The sequence below is a fragment of the Pelobates fuscus genome, chromosome 13, assembly GCF_036172605.1.
Source record: "Pelobates fuscus isolate aPelFus1 chromosome 13, aPelFus1.pri, whole genome shotgun sequence".
Lineage (NCBI taxonomy): Eukaryota > Metazoa > Chordata > Amphibia > Anura > Pelobatidae > Pelobates > Pelobates fuscus.
Window position 1 is genome coordinate 102,951,975 of NC_086329.1, and position 22,769 is coordinate 102,974,743.

A 22,769-nucleotide genomic window follows, 5' to 3' on the forward strand; every position below is an offset into this window, starting at 1 on the left:
AAGTCTGAACATCATCAGCCATTTGGTCAATTATTGAACCTACCGATCCCGGAAAGACCTTGGCAATCCATTTCAATGGACTTCTTGGTAGAACTCCCTCCTTCTCAACATCATACCACCATTTTCGTAGAAGTGGACCACTTCACAAAAATGTCCCATTTTATTCCCTTGAAGAAGTTACCCTCATCATCTGAACTTGCTAAGGTATTCATCGATAATATAGTGAAACTTCATGGACTCCCTGATGAAATCATATCAGATAGAGGGACTCAGTTCACCTCCAAATTTTGGAACGAAATGTGTTCTTCCCTCCATATTCAGCGCAAACTATCTTCAGCCTATCATCCCCAAACCAATGGGCAAACAAAGAGTTAACCAATGCGTAGAACAATATTTACGATGTTATTGTTCTACCTACAAGATGATTGGATCACATGGTTGACTATGACAGAATTTACGTACAACAACTCTATTCATACCAGTAGTAAAATGACTCCTTTTTTCTCAAATTATGGGTTCCATCCCTCTTCATTTCCTAACCTAACCATTCCTTCTTCTAACCCCACCGTTTCAAATCAAAACTCTTTCATGTCTTCCCTATTTCTCAAATTACGTGAAAATCTTAAACTCGCATCGTTTAATCAAAAGAAGTTTTTCGATGCTAAAAGGCAACCTCCTCCTACTTATAAAATAGGTGATCTTGTATGGCTCACCTCAAAAAACATTGCCACCAACCGTCCCTCGAAGAAACTGAGTTCCCTCTTTCTTGGTCCTTTCCAAATATTGTCAATCATCAACAATAACGTTGTTAAATTGAAGCTTCCACCTACTTTAAAAATTCATCCTGTCTTCCATGTTTCCTTGCTTAAACCTCATATTCCGGCTCCCAGCCTCACTCTGCGGGCGGCGCGCGAGGGAGCTGAGCAGAGCTCAGGGGAAAGTGCTCCCTCGCCGCCCGGCCGCCCGCCCAGCAGCCAGCCCATCAGCCCGACCGGCAGCCCCAGGGAGAGGGAGAATCCCCCCTCCCCCCCCAGCATTCCTAAAGGTAAGGAGGCTGGGCGGTTAAATAAAAAAAAATTAAAAATGTGAGTGTTAATGTGAGTGAGTGTGTGTGTCTGTTAGTGTGTGTCTGTTAGTGTGTGTCTGTTAGTGTGTGTGTCTGTTAGTGTGTGTGTCTGTTAGTGTGTGTGTGTGTGTGTCTGTTAGTGAGTGTGAGTGTGTTTGCCTGTTAGTATGTGTCTGTTAGTGAGTGTGTGCTTGTCTGTTAGTGAGTGTGTGTGTGTCTGTTAGTGAGTGTGTCTGTTAGTGAGTGTGTCTGTTAGTGTGTGTGTCTGTTAGTGAGTGTGTGTGTCTGTGTGTGTGTCTGTTAGTGTGTGTGTGTCTGTTAGTGTGTGTCTGTTAGTGTGTGTGTGTCTGTTAGTGAGTGTGAGTGTGTTTGCCTGTTAGTATGTGTCTGTTAGTGAGTGTGTGCTTGTCTGTTAGTGAGTTTGTGTGTGTCTGTTAGTGAGTGTGTGTGTGTGTGTCTGTTAGTGTGTGTGTCTGTTAGTTAGTGAGTGTGTATGTGTGTGTCTGTTAGTGAGTGTGTGTGTGTGTCTGTTAGTGAGTGTGTGTGTGTGTGTGTGTGTCTGTTAGTGAGTGTGTGTGTGTGTGTCTGTTAGTGTGTGTTTGTCTGTTAGTGAGTGAGTCTTTTAGTGAGTATGTGTTTCTGTCAGTGAATGTGTGTGTGTATTTAGAATGCGGGGCCTAGGGCAGCACAAATCCTGCCTATGGCAGCACAAAACCAGGATACACCACTGTCCATAACAGTGGTGACACTACTTTGGTTTCTAACTATCATCCGATATCCTTGCTCCCAGTATTGTCAAAAATCTTTAAAAATATGTGTCCATACGTGACTATGTAAGTATTACCAACAATCGAACTATCTGACCCCTGATCAATCAGGTTTTAGTCCAAATCACTCCACTACAACTGCCCTCTTAAAAGTAATGACATCCAAACTGGCATGGAACACGGAGACCTAACTGGAGCTATTTTCCTGGATTTTGGACATTCTATTTCATAAACTAGAAAACTCAGGTATTAGTGATGATCGTTCGCTAGTTTTGATCATATGTATCGGAGCGATCACAATATGTGTCTATTTCTGACAGCAACTCCCTTCTCCGGGGTGGGTTTGGGGGTGAAAGGACCTGATGTTTCCATTTAATGGATCTATTTGGGTGAACAGTGAGTGTTGCAGGGGATGTGGCGACCAAAGGTTGGGAAAACCCCAGTGACATAGTTTTAGCTATTACCTCCCCGACCAGGTAAGCAGTAGATGAAATGATGGAGCAGGGACAAGGAGTATTATTCAAAATTGAAACTAGTTAACATGGATTGGTCATCTACTAAGCTTAGGTTTCATATTTGGTGGCTCTGTCACTTTGTTTCCCTCTCATCTTAATGTCTATCTTGGTTTACATTTAGGGCCCCCTATCATTACCAAGAAAAATGGAGTGGCCTGCCCTTCTTGCACTTCAGCACTTGATACACAGTGTACCCAACTTCAGACCATGGAATGCACTGGTAATGAGAACCGCTGTGCCACAGTACAGATGTCAGGTAAGCAGAGGTCACATCCTAATAAGAATCCCTTCACCACGTAACAGTTGCTCCATTCAATGTAGTAGAGCATGATACATGCAGTCCCCTGTCAAATTAACTCAATCCAAAGTAATTTATATTGGGTCCATGATAACCAGCAATTGTACACAGCTCACAGATTGTAAGCTCTTTAGGCAAGGCCCTCCCCACATCTGTTAACATTATTTTGTCTGTCAATCACTTGTTGTTACATATCCACATTGCTTAATTGTAAAGCAACGTGTAATAAATCGGTTCTATATAAATACCAACACAGTAATAATTAAATAGAGTCAGGCTTAGATATTGCAGCATAGTTTCCATCAAAGTATATTGCGTGTAGTGTGTACACAGTGTGCATAGTGTACATGGTTATTATAGTTTATATAGCAGATATGGTTATTATAGTGACCTCCACCAACAAATCCCCTAGTGGAGCGATTAATATAATACAAACTCACCCTTATGTAGACAATAAAATCTGTCCAGTGTTGTACATAAGGGAAGAGAAAAGAAGAAAAACAAATATAGTGTGGTATGTCAGATACTAATGAATATTAAATACAGTAGACACACTCACATGAATTTGAGCCAATATGGACAGGCTCAAATCACCTGTGCAGGAGTGTACTTAGGTGACAGTTCATCTCTTCCGATGATTTCATCAGGTGAACTCAAATAAAACCGAGGAGAAAAACACAGCTTCTAGTGTAGTGTATTCAGTAAAAGTATATTTCTTAAATACTATAAGAAATTGCTCACCTTTTCCAGAGCCTGGGTTCACGCACGCTGTGCCAGATTAAGGGGGCACAACCCTACTTTCACAGGCAGATAAGTAGTAGAACCAAGGGACTTTATCTCCAAAAGAGGTATAACAGTTATTAATAGATACAACTTTAAAAATATAAAACAAGTAATTACGGGGGGCGGGGCCGGGCGGCCATGCTAGCAGGCTGCAAGTCACTATGGCTCCTGAGGAATTTGGCTAATATCGGGCAAATCCCCGCTCAACTCAGCCTGAAACACCCTGGAAACCGTGGTACAAGATCCTGGAGTGTCCCGGTGTAGCTAGAGCACCTGATATCGGGTGGTCCTGGGTCCCGGTGAGATGCTCTGGGGCTTGGAGACTGAGGCCTACTCGGGAGGGGGAGTGGAGCAGATGGCCGCTGCTTTGCTTTTCACCCCGACTGCAGAGAAGCACAACACGACTTGAGCCCTCCGGGCCCCGTTCACCCCCCCTTTGGACCAGTGGGGGTTATCCCGGTCCCCACCGGGCAGGCAAACACCCACAAGGCGCTCCTGGGCAGCTCGGCACTAGCCGCCAACGACCGCCACGCGGCCTCAACAAAATGGCCGAACGTGCGGTAGCTGCCCCACAAGCCACTGGAGACAAGCAGCGCAGACCGCGCCAACTAGGAGCGCCTTACCCCAGTCTCCTACTACCAAGACCGCAGACCGTCATCTGAGGCAGGCCCTGAAACCTACTCTTACCGCAGCGGCAATCTCCTGGAGAGAACTCTGGGCCCACCCTGAAAGAACAAGCCTCGCCAACAATCGGTGGACCTGAATCACCGGATTGCTACTGCTTACAGAGTACAGCACCCAGACTCACCCAGCAACCGGGAAGCTTGTCGACGACAGTCGGCGGACACCGCGCCACTGAGCAGGACAATGGGACCTAGTGGACTTCTGGTACTATCTTCCACACACCTAGTCATGTGCTGTGTTCCCCCGGACTCTCATTTGTTGCTCTGCCGGAGCTGGCGGTCATTCCAGCCCTTTCTGCTAAGATGCACACCGTAAGCTGTACCACTCATAGCCTCATTAGAGGTTACTGTAGCTAAAATTATCGATCAGAATGCATGCACCCTAACTACGGTAGTTGTTTTTTTGGGGGGTTAAATTTCCTACCTATGGACGGAGACAGCATGGTGTGTGACGTTATGCCTGGTGGTTCCCTATTTCTTTGCTATCACTCTCGGTTAAGCTAGAGACCTCTAAATCTAACACAAATGTCAGTATGCAACTCAGAATATGTTCCTTATCTGTCATACCTAGTAACTGACACCTGGAGTAACTTTTGCTGCAACTACTTTACTTTAAACTATAAAATGTGCTATGTCCTGAAATGCCAAACAGTTACTGTTAAATGTTGACTGACAAGTTGTCACTGGCTGTTGTGGCATTGCTTGCCTCACTGTATTTCTCGTGCACAATAAAATAAAGAATATAAAAAAAAACAAAAAACAAGTAATTACAGGTGTCCATAAGCTTCAGTTGTCGTCCAAGATGCATTTCGCCACATATAAGGGCTTTTTCAATCGATTCATGTATGGTCACCTTCAGGTTCTTCTTTCTCCTTTATATTTCCTATTCGTGTTTCCTCTGTGATGCCCTTTTTCATCTTTCAGTTTAGCTTTTCTCAAATATCTCCACTTCTGTGAGTTCTGCCTGTTACAGCCCCCTTTCTGTTTGCTCTTTTCCATTCCGTCACTTGTTTTTTTAGGACAGTCGTTGTATTCTTGAATACAACTTTTTCCCTTCATTATGTTCTCTCCTATTATTCTCATTCATTATCTCTTATCTCAACCTATTCCTTGGCTAGTAGGATCAAGTTGTACCCAAAACCCCACCATCCAGATATAGCCTTCCCACTCATTCCCACTGTACCCAAGCTCTGAGTTAATGTTATGTGAGTTAATATCATTATATGATGCTACCATTATTTTTCTTTTTTTTTCAGCAAACTTAGTACCAAACTTTAACCTACATGGATGTGCCACAGAATCCATCTGCACATTTGGTAATCAGACTTTCGACATTGATGGAGTAATAATGAGATTAGGAATTTCTTGTTCCAAATCTCACAGTACACCCAATGCTGAGTTCCACTGCTGCCTGATTTTCATGGCACTCACTGTTGCTTTAATTAAATTCATTCCGGCCTAGTGATCAGCTTTTCAAAACTTACGAAATAAATATAATTGAACTTTGTCCGACTGAAATAAAAAATAAAGCTGTAGAACCTGATCAGAGGCCAACATTTGCACCACTTCATAAATACTTATATTGTGATTGTACTGGTACTGTAACTTCAAACACAAAAAAAAAAATCATCAGAATTATTTACTAAAATGAAAATTCAAAGTTAATTTCAAATTTAGGGTAAAAATACCCAAACTGAAAATATTCTCTAAACTGTAAGCTGTGATTTCCTTTCTGCTACTCTATTAAATTTTTAATTTACTCTGAATTTACTTTGAATTCTCACTTTAGTAAATAGCCCTGACAATGTTATTAACCCCTTAATTAATTTGATCAGAGGATACAAACAAGTCTAGCTAGAAAGGTGCTTCAGTTGTCCAACTAAAAGTTTGACCATATCGCCTCCTGTGGCTAATTGGATACAAATATTAAAATATTAAAACTACACCAAGCACAGCTTCCACTATCATATTTTACTTAGTGATTTAGGTAATGTTTAAGGCAGTTATTATCTGGTTTCCAAATTGTCAACTTTATTGCTCAAATGTTGTTACAATTCCCAAATTTGCCAAGGAAGCTCCTTGCTATGTGCACCAAGTCTTTCACCTGCAAAGAAGCTAAACCTACAAAATACTGGAAAGATTCACAACGATCTGACTGCATTTCTATTTAAATTGGTGAAATCATTAAACAAGCAAAAGCTAATATAAAATCTGTGTTCTTTTTTATTTATTGTTTATTAGTTTCTCTTTGACTTACTCTGTGTTCTATATGAAGGATTGTAAATTATAACAAAAAGTTTTTTTTCTTAATTTAAAAACAATAAAATTGCATATATGTTAAATTTAACCCCTTCAGGACCTAGGACGGTTCAGGACCGTCATCTGCATTTTTGCGTTGCCGACCGCTGACGGTCCTGAACCGTCCTAACGGTCAGATGTACTTACCCGATCGCCGTCGTTCCCCAGGCGGCGATCGGCGGTGCTCCCGGTGTGGGGAGACTTCCTGCAGCCCAGACAGTCTCCCTGCGGCGGACTAGGACCCCTGTGGCCATGCGATCGCTCAATAGAGCGATCACATGGTCACAATAGGTGTCCATGTGTCTGCCTGCAGGGGAACTGCCTGTGCTGACAGCCAGTCTCCCTGCTGCTGTAAAATATAAAAATAGAATAAAGGTTAATATTAATAAATAAAAATATGATTATATATGTGTATATTGTATCTATATATGTCTATATATAATATATATAATTTCATACTAAGTGTATTTTTATATTAATATGTACATATATTAATATAAAAATACACGTATAATTAAATTACACACGTGTGTATATATATATATATATAATAACTATATATATTGTATATATATATATATATATTATTATAAAATACAAATAATAAGTAATTGAAATTAAATAAAAACATGTAAAAATAATAGAAATTAAAAACAATTATATATCTATATGAAATGTTATTCTAACTGTATTTTGATAGTAATATATATATATGTCAATCAAAATACACTTAGAATGAAATTGGATATATATTTATGTATATATAAATAAATAAAAATAATACAAAATATACAAATATGGGTCAAATATTTTTACATTGAAAATGGCCAGGTTGGTTACGTTGCCTTTGAGAGCGTATGGTAGCCCAGGAATGAGAATTACCCCCATGATGGCATACCATTTGCAAAAGAAGAGAACCCAAAGTATTCCAAATGGAGTATGTCCAGTCTTTTTTAGTAGCCACTTAGTCACAAACACTGGCCAAAATTAGCGTTCAATTTATTTTTTTACTTTTTCCACACACAAACAAATATGAACGCTAACTTTGCCCAGTGTTTTCGACTAAGTGGCTACTAAAAAATACTGGACATACCCCATATTGAATACCCTGGGTTGTCTACTTTAAAAAAAAATATGTACATGTGGAATGTTATTCAGAGATTTATGACCGATAATAGTGTTACAATGTCACTATTGATAAATTAAAAAAATGTATGTTTTGAAACCGCAAGAACCTACTTGTACCTATAGCCCTATAACTTGCAAAAAAAAAGCAAAAAAGCACATGAACACTGGTTGTTTTTAAACTCAGGACAGAATTTTGACTCTATTTAGCTGTTTTTTTTCATTCGCTTTTGTAGATGAGTAAAAGATTTTTCAAGTAAAAGTCAAAACACATGTATTTTTTTCAATTTTTCATCATATTTTTTAAATTAAATTACATGAGATTATATAAATAATGGTATGTAAAGAAAGCCCTTTTTGTCCTGAAAAAAACTATATATAATTTGTACAGGAACAGTAAATGAGAGAGCGGAAAATTACAGCTAAACACAAACACCACAAAAGTGTAAAAAGAGGCCTGGTCGCAAATGTACAACATCGCAAAAAGAGTCCAGTCCTTAAGGGGTTAAAGGGACACTATAGTCACCAGAACAACTATAGCTTAATGCTCCCTTCAGGCATTTTCATGTAAACACTGCCCCTAGGGACACCTCCAAGTGTCCACTCCTTAGATGGCCACTGGAGGGGCTTCCTGGCTCAGTGCTGCACAGTAAGCAGCCCTGCCATTCAGCGTCCCCAGACTCTATGAAGAGGTGCTGATTGGTCAAAACTATATTTGGCCCTGCCCCCTTGCAGATTTTAGCCAACCCAATGCTTTCCTCATGGGAAAGCATTGGATTGGCTAAAAATCTGCAGTTTTGATGATGTCACCAAGGGGCCGGGTCAGCGCTGGCGGACCCGTGGAGAGCTGAAAATAGGGTGAGTTTTAACCCATTCTGTGGGGGCTAATGGGGTGGGTAAGTCACCTAAATGTGAGGGTTATGTGGATTTTCCTAAATGTGGGTTTTCACCATATGGTCAAAATACATGTTTGTGTTACTGACCCTATAGTGATCCTTTAAGTATTATAGACTACAGACTTGTAGATAATAAACTATGACTACTAAGCCTTGAATGATTAGCCTGAACTGTAGAATTACTATATAAGAATAGTAATAAGAAGACTGTAGCTCGCCTTACATGAAAAAAGGGTAGTTTTCATGACTCTAAATTAAAAAAATACAGTTTGCAAGAGGTATTAAAACAATCTCCGATTTTACTACCAGTAAAGGGTAAAGGGGACGCCACCATGTTAAATTTAATTTTAACAAGGCTCAAGCGCACACCCAAACCTACCTCTCATGGAGACGTGGGCATTACGACTTCTGCCCACACTACACCTGGCAAGGAGCCAATTGTTTAAATGCACTTCCTTGCATTGCATCCATCATGGTGGCATTACTCACAGACCTGAAGCTGTCATGGCTGACAATCCCCAGTGGAGCAAGACCTTGAATCCTTCATTTTCTTAAAACACTTGCAAGCTAAGATTTGCACTGTGGAGGACTTACCATATAATCCACCACATTGGGGTGATAAAATGGCTTATCAGTCTATCATCACTGAAAGGGTTAACTAATTTAAAAAGGTTGATATAAACCAGCAGGGCTCCCGTGGCTAAATGGTCTAGAAATTTAGAAACAGTACAAGCACTGCTAGAGCTTTTTTATTTTTTTTATTTCCAGGGCTCTCATAAGTAAGTAAGTTTTGAGTGATCTTAAAGGAACACTCCAGGCACCATAAACACAACAGTGCACTTCCGTTAGCTTCATTGACTGAGAGTGATCGGCAGCTGATCTCGCCAATGAACTAAAGTGAGCATTCAAAGTTAATTTCAAATTTAAGGCCAAGAAAACTGAACTGGAAGAATTCAGTTGGGCTCCTAGTTCAGCTATTTGGGCTTTAAATTTAAAATTCACTTTTGTTAATAACCTTATTAATAAGCATGAAATACAAAAATGGTTTAGGCACTTCAAGGTTCTACCTACACTGTCTTTGTCAAGCTTGATAAAGACTGTGCAGGTCGAAACATTGCGTGACATTGGGCTTAAATTTGCCATTTCTGAACCTTGGAGCGCCAAAACTATTTTTGTATTTCATGCTTATTGTTATTGGGACCTGGTGCTTGGTCCTGGTTTGGTTGCACCCTGGCTCAGAGTTCCTTATTGCTTTTTGAAAAATATAACCTTATTAATGTCTTGTCACATAATTGGATCTGTGTATTGGACATCCTCTAGCGCCTCTTCATCCCTATCACAATATCCCCTCAGTATGTGAAGTGAGAGAAGATATAAGAGCCCATTCTGACCTGCTAGGGCAGCTGGACATTGTGTTTTAATTATCATATAATACATTTTATTATATTATTATATTGACCATCAATTGCCAATGAGCCTTAACTTTTTTTAACATCCATAAGAATTGACAGTTGCTCAGGAATTAATTTAGGAACATTATTTGGCAAAGGTTTAAGGGCTAGTCCTCCACGTAGAACTGGAATCCAGGATTTATGGGCAATAGATGGCGGGGGATGTATATTTATGAACAAAGACAGGACCCAAAACTTATCCTTTTGGAACATTTAACAAGAATGAATCTTTTCTTGTAAATGTTACATTCACCACAACACTCTACTGACTATGTCTAGCCAATTATTTAGTCAATTAAGTAATCCTAAGGCTTTACTTATTAATTAGGAACTCATGAGAATTGACCAAAGAACGTAAAGTTATGATAACATTTCTGATTACTAAATAAATGATCCAGATCCTAGCCATGACATTTTGAGCAAGTTGTTACTTTTTTTTTTTTTTACCAATATTTGGATAATTACCATCCATCCAAATTTAAAACCTCCGTAACGTTTATATGATATTCTCTTGACATTATTGTCTTCTTGATTATATGAACCTTCTAGAACATTCACTCTTTCAATGCAGTATTTTTTTTTTTCATCCACAATAACTGTGGGTTTTCTCAATATAGATGTGAGACTTACTGGCCTTCTTTGACATCCGATTTGTCAAATTGCATCTATATAGAATTCTTGAATTACATCGAGTAACCCCTATTATTAAGGGTGTGTTGAAAAATTTAGTGTGTGGTGCTCTAGTCATATACTCTTGCTACTTTGATATTACTAAATGCATTGCATCTTGTCCTATAAACTTGGTATTATTTATAATGCATTAACATATTTTTCACTATCAGTGGACTAACAAACAATACGCAATAAAATCAGTGGATGTAAACGAACAGGAGCAGTGTTATAAAGAGATTTGTAAACGAGGACCAGAATTTTAAATTGAGCTCTATATCTTACAGGAAGCCAATGTAAGGACTAACAGAGGGGGGTGGCGGGGGACCTGAGAGAGAGCACAAGAAGATGAGGCTCACCACAGTGTTCATTCTAGAGGGTAGCTGCGAGTGTGTAAGACCAGTGAGAAGCAGATTGGAGTAGTCAAGGTGGGGGATGATTGTGGCATGAGCAAGCACCGTAGACAGGTTGGTGTTTGTTAGGGGGGGAGCTGTTTTTTTTAAGGTGGAAGAGATGGGATTTGGTCTGTATGGTATGGTTGTAAGGGTTGAAGGAGAGGTTGAAATTGCAGAGAACCACAGGGCAGCGAGTCTGTGTTTTAGGAGTGATAGAAGTACAATGGACTTTAGACATGGAGGTAGAGGGCTTAAGGCAGGCTTAACTGTCAATGATAATATATATTAAGGGAAACCAATTAACATTCAGATGCACTCAGGAATGTATCATGGTTTTAAATAATTTACATACGCCAGGGCCCAGAGTGGAATGTATAACTCCACTTAATATCTACCATACAGCCAAGATTTTCAAAAAATATAAAGTAAAATAACTAATGTCCAATTATATAAACTAAACACAGAAGTCTAAGATAATCGATAAAATGATTAATGAAGACCATAGCAAGACCAGATGTTTTATAAGGTATATAGTTTCAGTTACATAGTTACACAGTTACATAGTTACATAGCTGAAAAGAGGCATGTGTCCATCAAGTTCAGCCTTCCTCACATTTGTTTTTTGTGGTTTTGCTGTTGATCCAAAAGAAAGCAAAAAAAAAACAAAAAAACACAGTTTGAAGCGCTTCCAATTTTGCAACAAACTAGTAAAAATTCCCTCTTGACCCTAGAATGGCAGTCAGATTTATCTTTGGATCAAGAAGCCATTACCCTACAGTTGAAAAATGTTATCCTTGAATATTCTGTTTTTGCAAGTATGCAGCTAGTTATATACGCATATCTAACACAATATGCAAGCTGGGAGCAAATCATTTGAAGCTATAGATCATAAATCAATATACAATATAGATAAGTTGGCACAACAATATAGAGTAAATCTAAATTTAATCAGATATGCTGCACTCACTCTAAACCTTGGTAATAGGGTCCAGATTGTAGCCCATGGAGCAGCGTAGCTAAGGGGAGTGGGCCTTGACATTGCCAGGAGACAGGCATCTAAGGGTCAGTGGTTAGGGATTGGTCTAAGGAAATGGAGTGGGGTGGAGTTATAAGGGGAGTAAAAGTAGTGGCCATTTTAGACCTAAGGATCACTTTAATTTAAGTTACACTTACCTGTTGTTGTCCCACCCACCCTCCCTTTGCTTTCAGGTGTTTCCCGTTTGGTCACGGCGGCGGGGGATGGAGAGTAAAGTTGGGGGGGAGAAAAGAGTGAGATGGGGGAAAAGTTTGGAGTTCAGGGCTAATAGGTAGGCCTTTGGACTGGTTTGGTAGGTTCGAGCTCGTAGGTAGCTCCGAACCAGTGTGTGTTGGGGTGTCTCGGTATGCCCTTTGGTGGCAATGGTCATGTTTCAATGTTAAGTTAAATGTTACAATGTTGTGGTATTATGTTATGTGGGGGTGGGTCATTGTCAAGGGGTTTAAATTGTAAACTGCAGGATGGTAATTGTGCAGGACAACGTTGGCCTGCTGTTGACAATTACCTTTATATTTTATGTTAAGAATCAATAAAGCTGTGATATAAATTTTGCCAAAACCATGGTGTCAGTGTTTTATTGGAAATGGGTATTGGGGTTTATGCATATGCCGACAAGGCGACATGTCAATTAGATAACAAAAAGTGCTGGTGCGCAAAAATTTAAAAAACACCTCAAGTGTTCATTTTTATCATAAAGTGCTTTTAAAGTAGAAACGAAAAGACTGAAAAAGGGATTACAGAGAGGTCCTCCCAATTATCAGTCTCTATACCCCAGGATAGAATTGTTCATAATCATGGCTAAAAATTGCCAGTATAGAACATGCATGAAATATATGTAAAATAATAAATTTGTATTAGTCCCTTCTAGGGAAGATAATGAACGACAAAATAAATAATAAACAGTGAAAGAGTGTGAAAGAATAGGAATCCTCTGTAAAGTACTGGCCACACAGCACACCTTGTTATCAAAATAATTACAACAATGTCTCAACAGCTAAAGTAGCTATTGGTGTGTATCTTAAGAGAAACAATAGTGTCTCCCTGATTTGGATCGCTGAATAGCAGAGTTGCTAGGGAGGGGAGGGAGAAATCCCCCGCTCACAGGGTATGCTTAAGGAATGGAGTATATGTTGAAAAATAACGGCACACTCAGACTAGCCCCAGATCGTAAGGCTGATGTAACAGACCCCCCCCCGTGTGTAGAGTGCAAATCACATAGAGTAGACCCCTAATATCAATAGACCACTGTAGACCCCTAATATCAATAGACCACTGTAAGTTGAGAGCAGCAGAACTTCACATCCCATGTAACGGGACTAGAGTGACTAGAGCCTGAAAAATCGTTGGCTCCTAAGTTTTCGTCACTCAGGATATGCTGCTCGTATACAAATATCAACCTACCGTATATACTCGAGTATAAGACGAGTTTTTCAGCACATTTTTTGTGCTGAAAAACCCCCACTCGTCTTATACTCGAGTCAGTTGTCTGTATTATGGCAATTTACATTGCCATAATACAGACATGGACTGGGGGCTGGCAGGAAGCTGTAACTTACCTTCACAGCAGCTCCTGTCAGCTCCCTTCTCTCTCCTCCGGTGCGTGCAGCTCCCAGGTCAGCTCCCTCTGCAACTTTCGCGAGAGCTGCGGGGTCAGAGCGTTGCCACGGGTTACCGTGGCAATGCTCCGCGCGGCCGCGAGAGTTGCAGAGGGAGCTGACCTGGGAGCTGCATGCACCGGAGGAGAGAGAAGGGAGCTGACAGGAGCTGCTGTGAAGGTAAGTTACAGCTTCCTGCCAGCCCCCTCCTACAGCCCATCCACTGGACCACCAGGGAGTGAGAGCCCCCCTCCCTGGCCAGCTAACAAGAAGGGAGGGGGGACGAAAAAATTAAAATATTAATAAGAAAACAAATAATAATAAGAAAAAAAATATTAAAATAATAACAAAAAATAATACAAATAATAATAAAATAAAAAAAAGTTACCTAAAAAAAATAATAACATTAAAAAAAATATTAAAATAATAATTAAATAATAATTAATAAAATGCCCACCCCCACCAATACACTGCACACACACACACTGCATTCATACACACACTGCACTGCATTCATTATAAACACACTGCATTCATACACACTGCACTCACACACACTGCACTCATATACACACACTGCACTGCATTCATTATACACACACTGCATACACACTGCACTCATACACACACACACACTGCACTCATACACACACTGCATACACACTGCACTCATACACACACTGTACTGCATTCATTATATAAACACTGCATTCATACACACACTGCATTCATACACACACACACACTGCACTCATACACACACACTGCACTCATACATACACACTGCACTCATACACACACTGCACTGCATTCATTATACACACACTGCACTCATACACACACACTGCACTCCATTCATTATATACACACTGCACTCATACACACACTGCACTCATACACACACACTGCATACACACACACTGCATTCATATACACACTGCATTCATTATATACACACACTGTAAATAAATATTCAGTTAATATAATTTTTTTAGGATCTAATTTTATTTAGAAATGTACCAGTAGCTGCTGCATTTCCCACCCTAGTCTTATACTCGAGTCAATAAGTTTTCCCAGTTTTTTGGGGTAAAATTAGGGGCCTCGGCTTATATTCGGGTCGGCTTATACTCGAGTATATACGGTAAATCCTGATAAGGAGTCTAATTGCTGATAAAGCGAGACAGATAACTGCCAACAGATTTCTTAATCTACACTTGGACCAAGTGGTCCCGGTAACAACTCTACAGGAAAGAACGCTGCTCATATTAATCTAAACTCTGATAAGAAGTCTGGGTGCTAGGTTAGCGAGGCGGTCAGATACAGCTGAACTAAAAGTCCTATTGTATAGAGGAAAAAACTTTTCCTAGTACTAGTATTGCAGAAAGATCCCTAGTCTAATCTCGGACCAAGTGGTCCCGGTAATGGCTCAACGCGCGTTTCGGCGCTGGCGTTGCGCCTTTGTCAAGAGATAAATGTCTTAAAAATAAACCAATGCATATGTATAGTAATTAATGCACTACATGTCAAGAGATAAATGTCTTAAAAAATAAACCAATACATATGTATAGTAATTAATGCACTACATAAAGCCAAAGCATTGATTTGTGTATATATCCCCAAGTAATGCTATATCCTAAGTGCTCCATATAGAGTGCTACATGAAGATTATGTCTATCCTCCCATAAAAGAGACAGACACATAAATGGTATTTCGAAAAAAAAAGGGGAAGATCACCTAACTCAAAATTTCAAGATAAAATTATTATTATTATCTGCAAGTGGGTAAAACGTGTTCAAGTATAGTACATAACAATTTATAATATAAATATATACATACACAGCAACATACAAGATATAGGGATATACATATCAAAAATTATATCAGAAATAAAAACTTAAAACACAAGATCTAAAAACATATAAGGAACATATACAGGTATCAAATTCTCTAATCTGCTACTTGACCCATGTATTGGAGATGGATTGGAGGTGTTAGAAAAGTTAAAACATGAAAAAAGTAAAAAAAATAAAATAATTAAGATTATATATACAGTATATAAATATTATAAAAAGAGAGAGACTTGTAAAAATTTGCATAATTCAAAGTCCTTATTTAGACCGGACGGAGCTAGGGTATCTAACCGGAAAATCCATCGCATCTCTTCCTGTCCGATCTTACGGATAAAATCACCTCCTCTCCAGTCCCTGCATACTCGTTTAATCCCGACCAATTCAAGGCCACTAGGGTCCTGTTTGTGTATCTTTTTAAAAGGTTCGGAGACACTGTGACATTCCAATCCTTTTTAATGTTATATATATTGTGACAGACCCATCCGTATGGACTAAAGATACTGTGTTGGTCTGTTCTGCCAATTGCCTGTATTCCCCCCGTTCGTATGCCTGGATTAAGGGAATGCATTTGTTTGCCGACTGCAACTACCGAACGGACGGCCACCCAGGAGAGAAGTGTGCTGCTCGTTAACCTATTGATCCCAATTAGAACGTTGACCGCAGCCACTTCTCAATTAAGACCGAAGACAGGGTGGTCGTCGTTCGTATGTCGACCACGAGGCGGCGGCCATTTTGACTATGCGAAAGCCCAGCGGTGTTCGATGGTTATTTCATGGAACTCAAAACGGACACTTTTTCAACCGAACACCGCTGAAGCCATCGTCCTCCCCTTCTCCATCGACAGAGGTATACGAACGCCGGCCGTTCGGGAACTTTAACAGCACGAATGGACTTGAACCCAGATAGCCGTCCCATGGAGTCAATCGCATACCGAAGAACTATAACCGACTTTGACTCCATGGCGATTAAACTATGCGTATGAGCGCTATTCGTCAATAATATGCACTCAGATCCAGGCTATCTGGGGATGGGTTATACGAATGCAATATGTTCGGCAGTTATAAAGTTATAGATTTTAAAATGTTTTATAACTTTGAGTTAAAATGGCGATGTGCCTCTGCTCGAGGAGATAATTGAATTACTTCCCAATTATCTCCCGAGCAGAGGGGAGGAAACTGTGATGCATGCTTGGAATATTGGGGGGATGTATGTCTGAAATGTCCCCATGTCCTTCTATTATTTCAGTCTTCCATTTGGTCCCCTAGGGGAGTGTCCACCAAGTAGGAGACCTGCATAAATACAGGCAGGTAGCCCACAGTAAACTCAGTTCGTGTTTTACCCTCATAATGGAGCTTAGTCTCGTTATTGGGGGGATTTTATTACCAGCGACTAGAGACTGCTTATGGAGATTATATGCCGTTTAGGACCTATTGCCATTCGGCTGTAAGTGGCGATTCGTACGATTGGAGCTCCAGAAGGGAGAAAGCCGTACCGGTACCGTTCGAGAGTTTGGAGGATTCCCTAACTAGCGGTTCGCATGGTTGTACTGCATACGCTACCGACTACAGTATTGTGACCGGGGAACATCCACTAAACGGCGGTTTGGGCATTTATTACAGGAGGTACCGTAACATATATGCTCTCTAATCCTTATATGGAGAGGTCATGTTGTCCTCCCTACATATTGTAATTGACAGGGGCATTTAAGTAGATATATTATATTGTTATAACAAGTGATGTGTTCCCTAATTATACATTCTTTTTTGGTTCTTTCTGATTTAAATTTCAGCTCAGGTTTACTATTGTTTTTATTTGTATTTTTGCATGCAAAACACATTTTACACTTAAAAATAAACCTTTTGGTTGTCCTAGAAAGGTACCTGGTGGTCTATTTGACTTTTCTTTATAAAAGCTATGGACCAAAGTGTTTCTAAGATGCGGCACCCCGGAAAAGTAATCTTAGGTTCGGGTGGTAATGTGTCACCCAGGTCTTCATCTGTTTTCAATATTGGCCAGTATTTTTTTATAATTTGTTTAATTGATCTATGTTGATTAATAAAATAAAAAACTAAAACATCCTTAAAAGAATCCGAGCTACTATTTTGTTATTGCTTCCTTTGTTTTAGTTCTACCTGTGTTACGTCTTTTACTTCCTCAAGAGCTCTTCCTAAAATAGATCATAAATCAGGAAGCCTTAAAGATATTTCAAAAGAAAACCTTTTTTACTACTCCATCCTGGAAATTCCCTTCATAAAGTGTCTGTAACTGTTCATATAATCATATAATAAGTCATTCGTTTTTTACAGCATGCAAGTGTTTATTTAAGAAGCAAGTTTTTAACCCCTTAACGACCGCTGACGGTTCAGGACCGTCAGCGGTAAAACGTGCGTTTGGACCGCTGACGGTCCTGAACCGTCATAACGGTTTTGGGCTACTTACCTGATCGCCGTCGGTCCCACGGCGGCGATCAGTGCTCCACCCGGTCCAGGGGGGTTGCCTGTCTGCCCAGGCAGTCCCCCTTCGGCAGATCAGGACCCCACGGCCATGTGATCACTCGATCACATGACCGCAATAGGTGTCCATGTGTCTGCCTGCAGGGGGACTGTCTGTGCTGACAGGCAGTCTCCCTGCAAGTAAAAAATCCAAAATAAAGTGTAAAAAAAAAATCTGTGTAAAAAAAAAAAAAAATATGTGTATATATATGCTATATATACATGTATTATATCTATATATACCTATATATAATATATGTATATATATCATATATATAATGTCACACTAAGTGTATTTTTATATTTATATATACGTATATAATTATAAAAATACACTTATATTTAAATTACACACGAATATATACAATATATATAATAACTATATATATGGTATATATATATTATTATAAAATACAAATAATATGTTAATAAAAATAAATAACAAAAAATAAAAATAATTTTTAATAATTAAAAAAAAATTATATATATATATTCAGTTTTATTCTAACAGTATTTTGATATTGATATATATATATTTATATCAAAATATACTTAGAATGTAATGATATATATATCTATGTATAAATAAATAAATAAAAATAATACGAAATATACATATGTCCACATACATAATTACATAAATAATTTCATAAATATACACGTAGACGTCAAATATATAAATATGTATATATATTAAAATTCTACGTGCATATTTATGTAATATTTTTACCTAATTAAGTAATTTTAATGATTGCAATTTGAGGGACCTGCCTGCCAACCCAGGCCAAAAGTACAGATAATTTAATTTGCTAGCACTGTGTTTAACCCTGTAACTTTCTATGACACCCTAAATCCTGTACATGGGGGTACTGTTTTACTCGGGAGACTTCGCTGAACACAAATATTAGTGTTTCAAAACAGTAAAACATATCACAGCGATGATATTGTCAGTGAAAGTGAAGTTTTTTGCATTTTTCACACACAAACAGCTCTTTCACTGAGGATATTATTGCTGTGATATATTTTACTGTTCTGATACACTAATATTTGTGTTCAGCGAAGTCTCCTGAGTATAACAGTACCCCACATGTAGAGGTTTTATAGTGTTTGTGAAAGTTACAGGGTCAAATATAAGGCTTGATTTTACTTTTTTTTTTTTATTGAAATTTGTCAGATTGGTTAGGTTGCCTTTGAGAGCGTATGGTAGCCAAGGAATGAGAATTAGCCCCATGATGGCATACCATTTGCGAAAGAAGACAACCCAAGGTATTGCAAATGGGGTATGTTCAGCTTTTTTTAGTAGCCACTTAGTCACAAACACCGGCCAAAGTTAGCGTTTTTTGCATTTTTAACACACAAACAAATATAAATGCTAACTTTGGCCAGTGTTTGTGACTAGGTGGCTACTAAAAAAAACTGGACATACCCCATTTTGAATACCCTGGGTTGTCTACTTTAAAAAATATGTACATGTTAGGTGTGTTTCGGGGATTTATGACAGATAACGGTGTAACAATGTCACTATTGATACATTTAAAATATATATATATTGAAACAGCAATTTCCTACTTGTATTTATAGGCCTATAACTTGCAAAAAAAAGCAATAAAGCATGTAAACACTGGGTGTTTTTAAACTCGGGACAAAATTTTGAATCTATTTAGCAGTTTTTTTCATTAGCTTTTGTAGATAAGTAAAAGATTTTTCAAGTAAAAGTCCAAAAACATGTTTTTTTTTTTATTTTTCACCATATTTTATTATTTTTTTTAAATACAATATATGACATAATATATATACTGGTATGTAAAGAAAGCCCTTCTTGTCGTGAAAAAAACAGTATATAACTTGTATGGGAACCGTAAATGAGAGAGCGGAAAATTACAGCTAAACACAAACACCACAAAAGTGTTAAAACTGCTCTGGTCCTTAACGTACAAACATCGCAAAAACAGGCCGGTCCTGAAGGGGTTAAAGCTATCAAACAGTCAGTGACACATAAAGATGAAAATAAACACAGTCAGAGTTTCAGAAGGCATGGGTGGAATATTCCTAAATGACTGTGCATATAACGGTGTTAAATATCTCAGATCAAAACCAGTCCAATGATTTTAGCTGGTGTTTAACCAAATTATCTATCATCCAATATCTGCATGAGCTATGCCATGTTAAGTTGGTACGTGGGTATGATGGTATGTTGGACCAGTAATGACCTCCTCCGCAACTTTCCTTTCCTCTCCATACACTATTTGCGAAGTAGAACTCTCGGGTGGCTTCTTCAGAAAACGTCACTTTTGCTTCCCACAGACAGCGTGAGAGTGGTTCATGCTATCTCTCACTCCACATCCAGCTCTCCCCTGGTCTTAGCTCTCCTACACCACTTAGTTTTGAAGTGTTAACAATATAATACCTGGCTGTGGTCTGTCATCAGACCAGTGCGTGAAGAAAATGCCTTCTTGTCTTATTCCCAGTGGCATCATTTTCGGAATCTGTTCTGAGTGCTGTGAGCACCTTTGATGCCTCTTGAACTTGATCAGGGAGTTAGTTTCACCATCCACTTTGTCCACTTATTCTCAGGTGTAGAGGAGCTGGTTGGATATGGCTTTATTGAGATTGCATGAGGGATCATCTCAGTCATGTTTGACCAGTGTTCCATTATTTAACTTTATTAAGGATTAAATATGTGGCTCTACTACCAAACATCATTTACATTTTATTTTGGGTGTTTTGAGTTATAAATGGGAATTTTTCCATTCTACATCAGGTGTGCTTCTCTAGTTTTAGTGTTTATTCATTCATGGTAGAATTTCCCCCTTCCTTTTAATGGACTCTTCAGGGAGTGGGTGGGTTGCTCCTACCTCCAAAGGTACTCCTCTGTCTTATAGATATGTTATCAATCAAAGTGGTGTGGTTCTGCTCTGGTTGAAAAGGTCCAAAATAGACAGAGGTATAGAAGTTTCCATTCATGCTACTGGTGGGGAGCACTGTCCAGTGTTCAAGTGGGTTACATCCATGCTTATGTGTGCCCGAGTCCTCTGGTGGGCTTTTCCTTACTAATTCATTCAAGTGGCTCTCACCTTAACCTCTTCCATTTCTCCAGTATAGTCAAGAAATGCTTGTCTGTAATAAATTCACTCTCTTCTTCTTATGATATAATATATTTCTTCTTTCTTCTATTTTGGTGGCTCGTCTGAAAGTTAATATATATCTATATTATAAGTGTTCTTTGTGTCAGATACAAACATCGTTATGCATCAAACTTTTTCTTTATGTTTATTTTTATTTTTATCATCTTTTTATTTTGCGATACAAATACAAAAATATACAATACAATATAATTGCATAGAATGTGTAATATAAATTGTCTTACAATGGAGAAATTCATCTTTTATTTAATATTGGATTTGAAATTTTTCATTTTAAACTTTAAAAGACCTCAATTTCTCCGATCCTTATTACATAGAAGACAGTGATGCCGCTAACATTAAAAACTCATTCATACTACCATTCATTCCATAACTTTCAGGGGAAAATATTCTATGATGTGTCAACTCTCTCTCCATTTTTGTTTTCTTTTTAAGTTCATAATATATCTAGTATTTGTATTATATTGTATTATATATATATATATTATATCTTATAGATAACATCATACTAAGTGTATTTTTTATTAATATATACATATATTAATAAAAAATACACTTAGAGTAAAATTACACATGTATATATATATATAAAAAAGGATCTTGCACTCCACCTCTCCAATTGTTCAATGCCCGGTGCTTGTCAGCCAAAATACAAAGAAAGTTCCAAAGATAGCACTCCAGGGACTTGATAAAAATGAACTTTTATTTTCTTCACTAAAACATCAAAGTGTCAACGTTTCAGCTTGATCCCCTCAAGCTTTCTTCAGGACATACTGTGCAAACAAATAAACCCACATTTATAACATAAAAATAATATTAACTCACCACACTTGTGACACCTCTGACTCCATGGACGCCCGGACCGGGACTGCCGCGGGCTACCCGACGTGCGTCTGCAGCCGCACGGCGTCACGCTCAATGACGCGGCCAAGGGTCATCACCATGGTGACCTATAGTAACATATGCAAAAAAAAACATATGAATCTCACGGTTAAAAGCAAAAGTAAAGACCGGACCTGTCCTGGTACAGTTAACCTCAGTGTGAGATTTGCCTATGCACCTGTCTTTAAATTTTCTTAAATTGACAGGTCCGGTCTTTACATCTTCAGAGTCATTAGTAACTATGTTATACCGCATTTCTGCTTGTTATGAGTTCAGCATATTTATTAAGTGTTGAAAACAGTGTAGTAGCTAGTACTCTATGCTGCCAGTATTGTCAAATTCGAAGTAACAAAGTTTTCATTCCCCTAGTGTGAAGCAGTTATGTTCACTGCTTTTAACCGTGAGATTCAAATGTTTTTTTTTGCATATGTTACTATAGGTCACCATGGTGATGACCCTTGGCCGCGTCATTGAGCGTGACGCCGTGCGGCTGCAGACGCACGTCGGGTAGTCCGCGGCAGTCCCGGTCCGGGCATCCATTGAGTCAGAGGTGTCACAAGTGTGGTGAGTTAATATTATTTTTATGTTATAAATGTGGGTTTATTTGTTTGCACAGTATGTCCTGACGAAAGCTTGAGGGGATCAAGCTGAAACGTTGACACTTTGATGTTTTAGTGAAAAAAATGAAAGTTAATTTTTATCAAGTCCCTGGAGTGCTATCTTTGGAACTTTCTTTGTATATATATAATTATTTATATCAAAATAAACAGAATTAAATTATATATATATCTATGTATATCCCCTTAACGGCCATGGCCTTCCTAT

General features: G+C 38.7%; 1 protein-coding gene across 1 annotated transcript in view; it reads left to right on the plus strand.

Moving 5' to 3' along the window:
* The window catches only part of LOC134582866 (phospholipase A2 inhibitor and Ly6/PLAUR domain-containing protein-like), a 55,623-nt gene extending 49,301 nt beyond the window's left edge, over positions 1-6,322 (plus strand). The window contains exons 6-7 of the mRNA XM_063439539.1: positions 2,470-2,604; positions 5,369-6,322. Of these exons, the coding sequence (XP_063295609.1) occupies positions 2,470-2,604; positions 5,369-5,574 (341 nt within the window). The 3' untranslated portion in view covers positions 5,575-6,322. The remainder of the gene's footprint in view (positions 1-2,469; positions 2,605-5,368) is intronic.
* Positions 6,323-22,769: the final 16,447 nt, after the last annotated feature.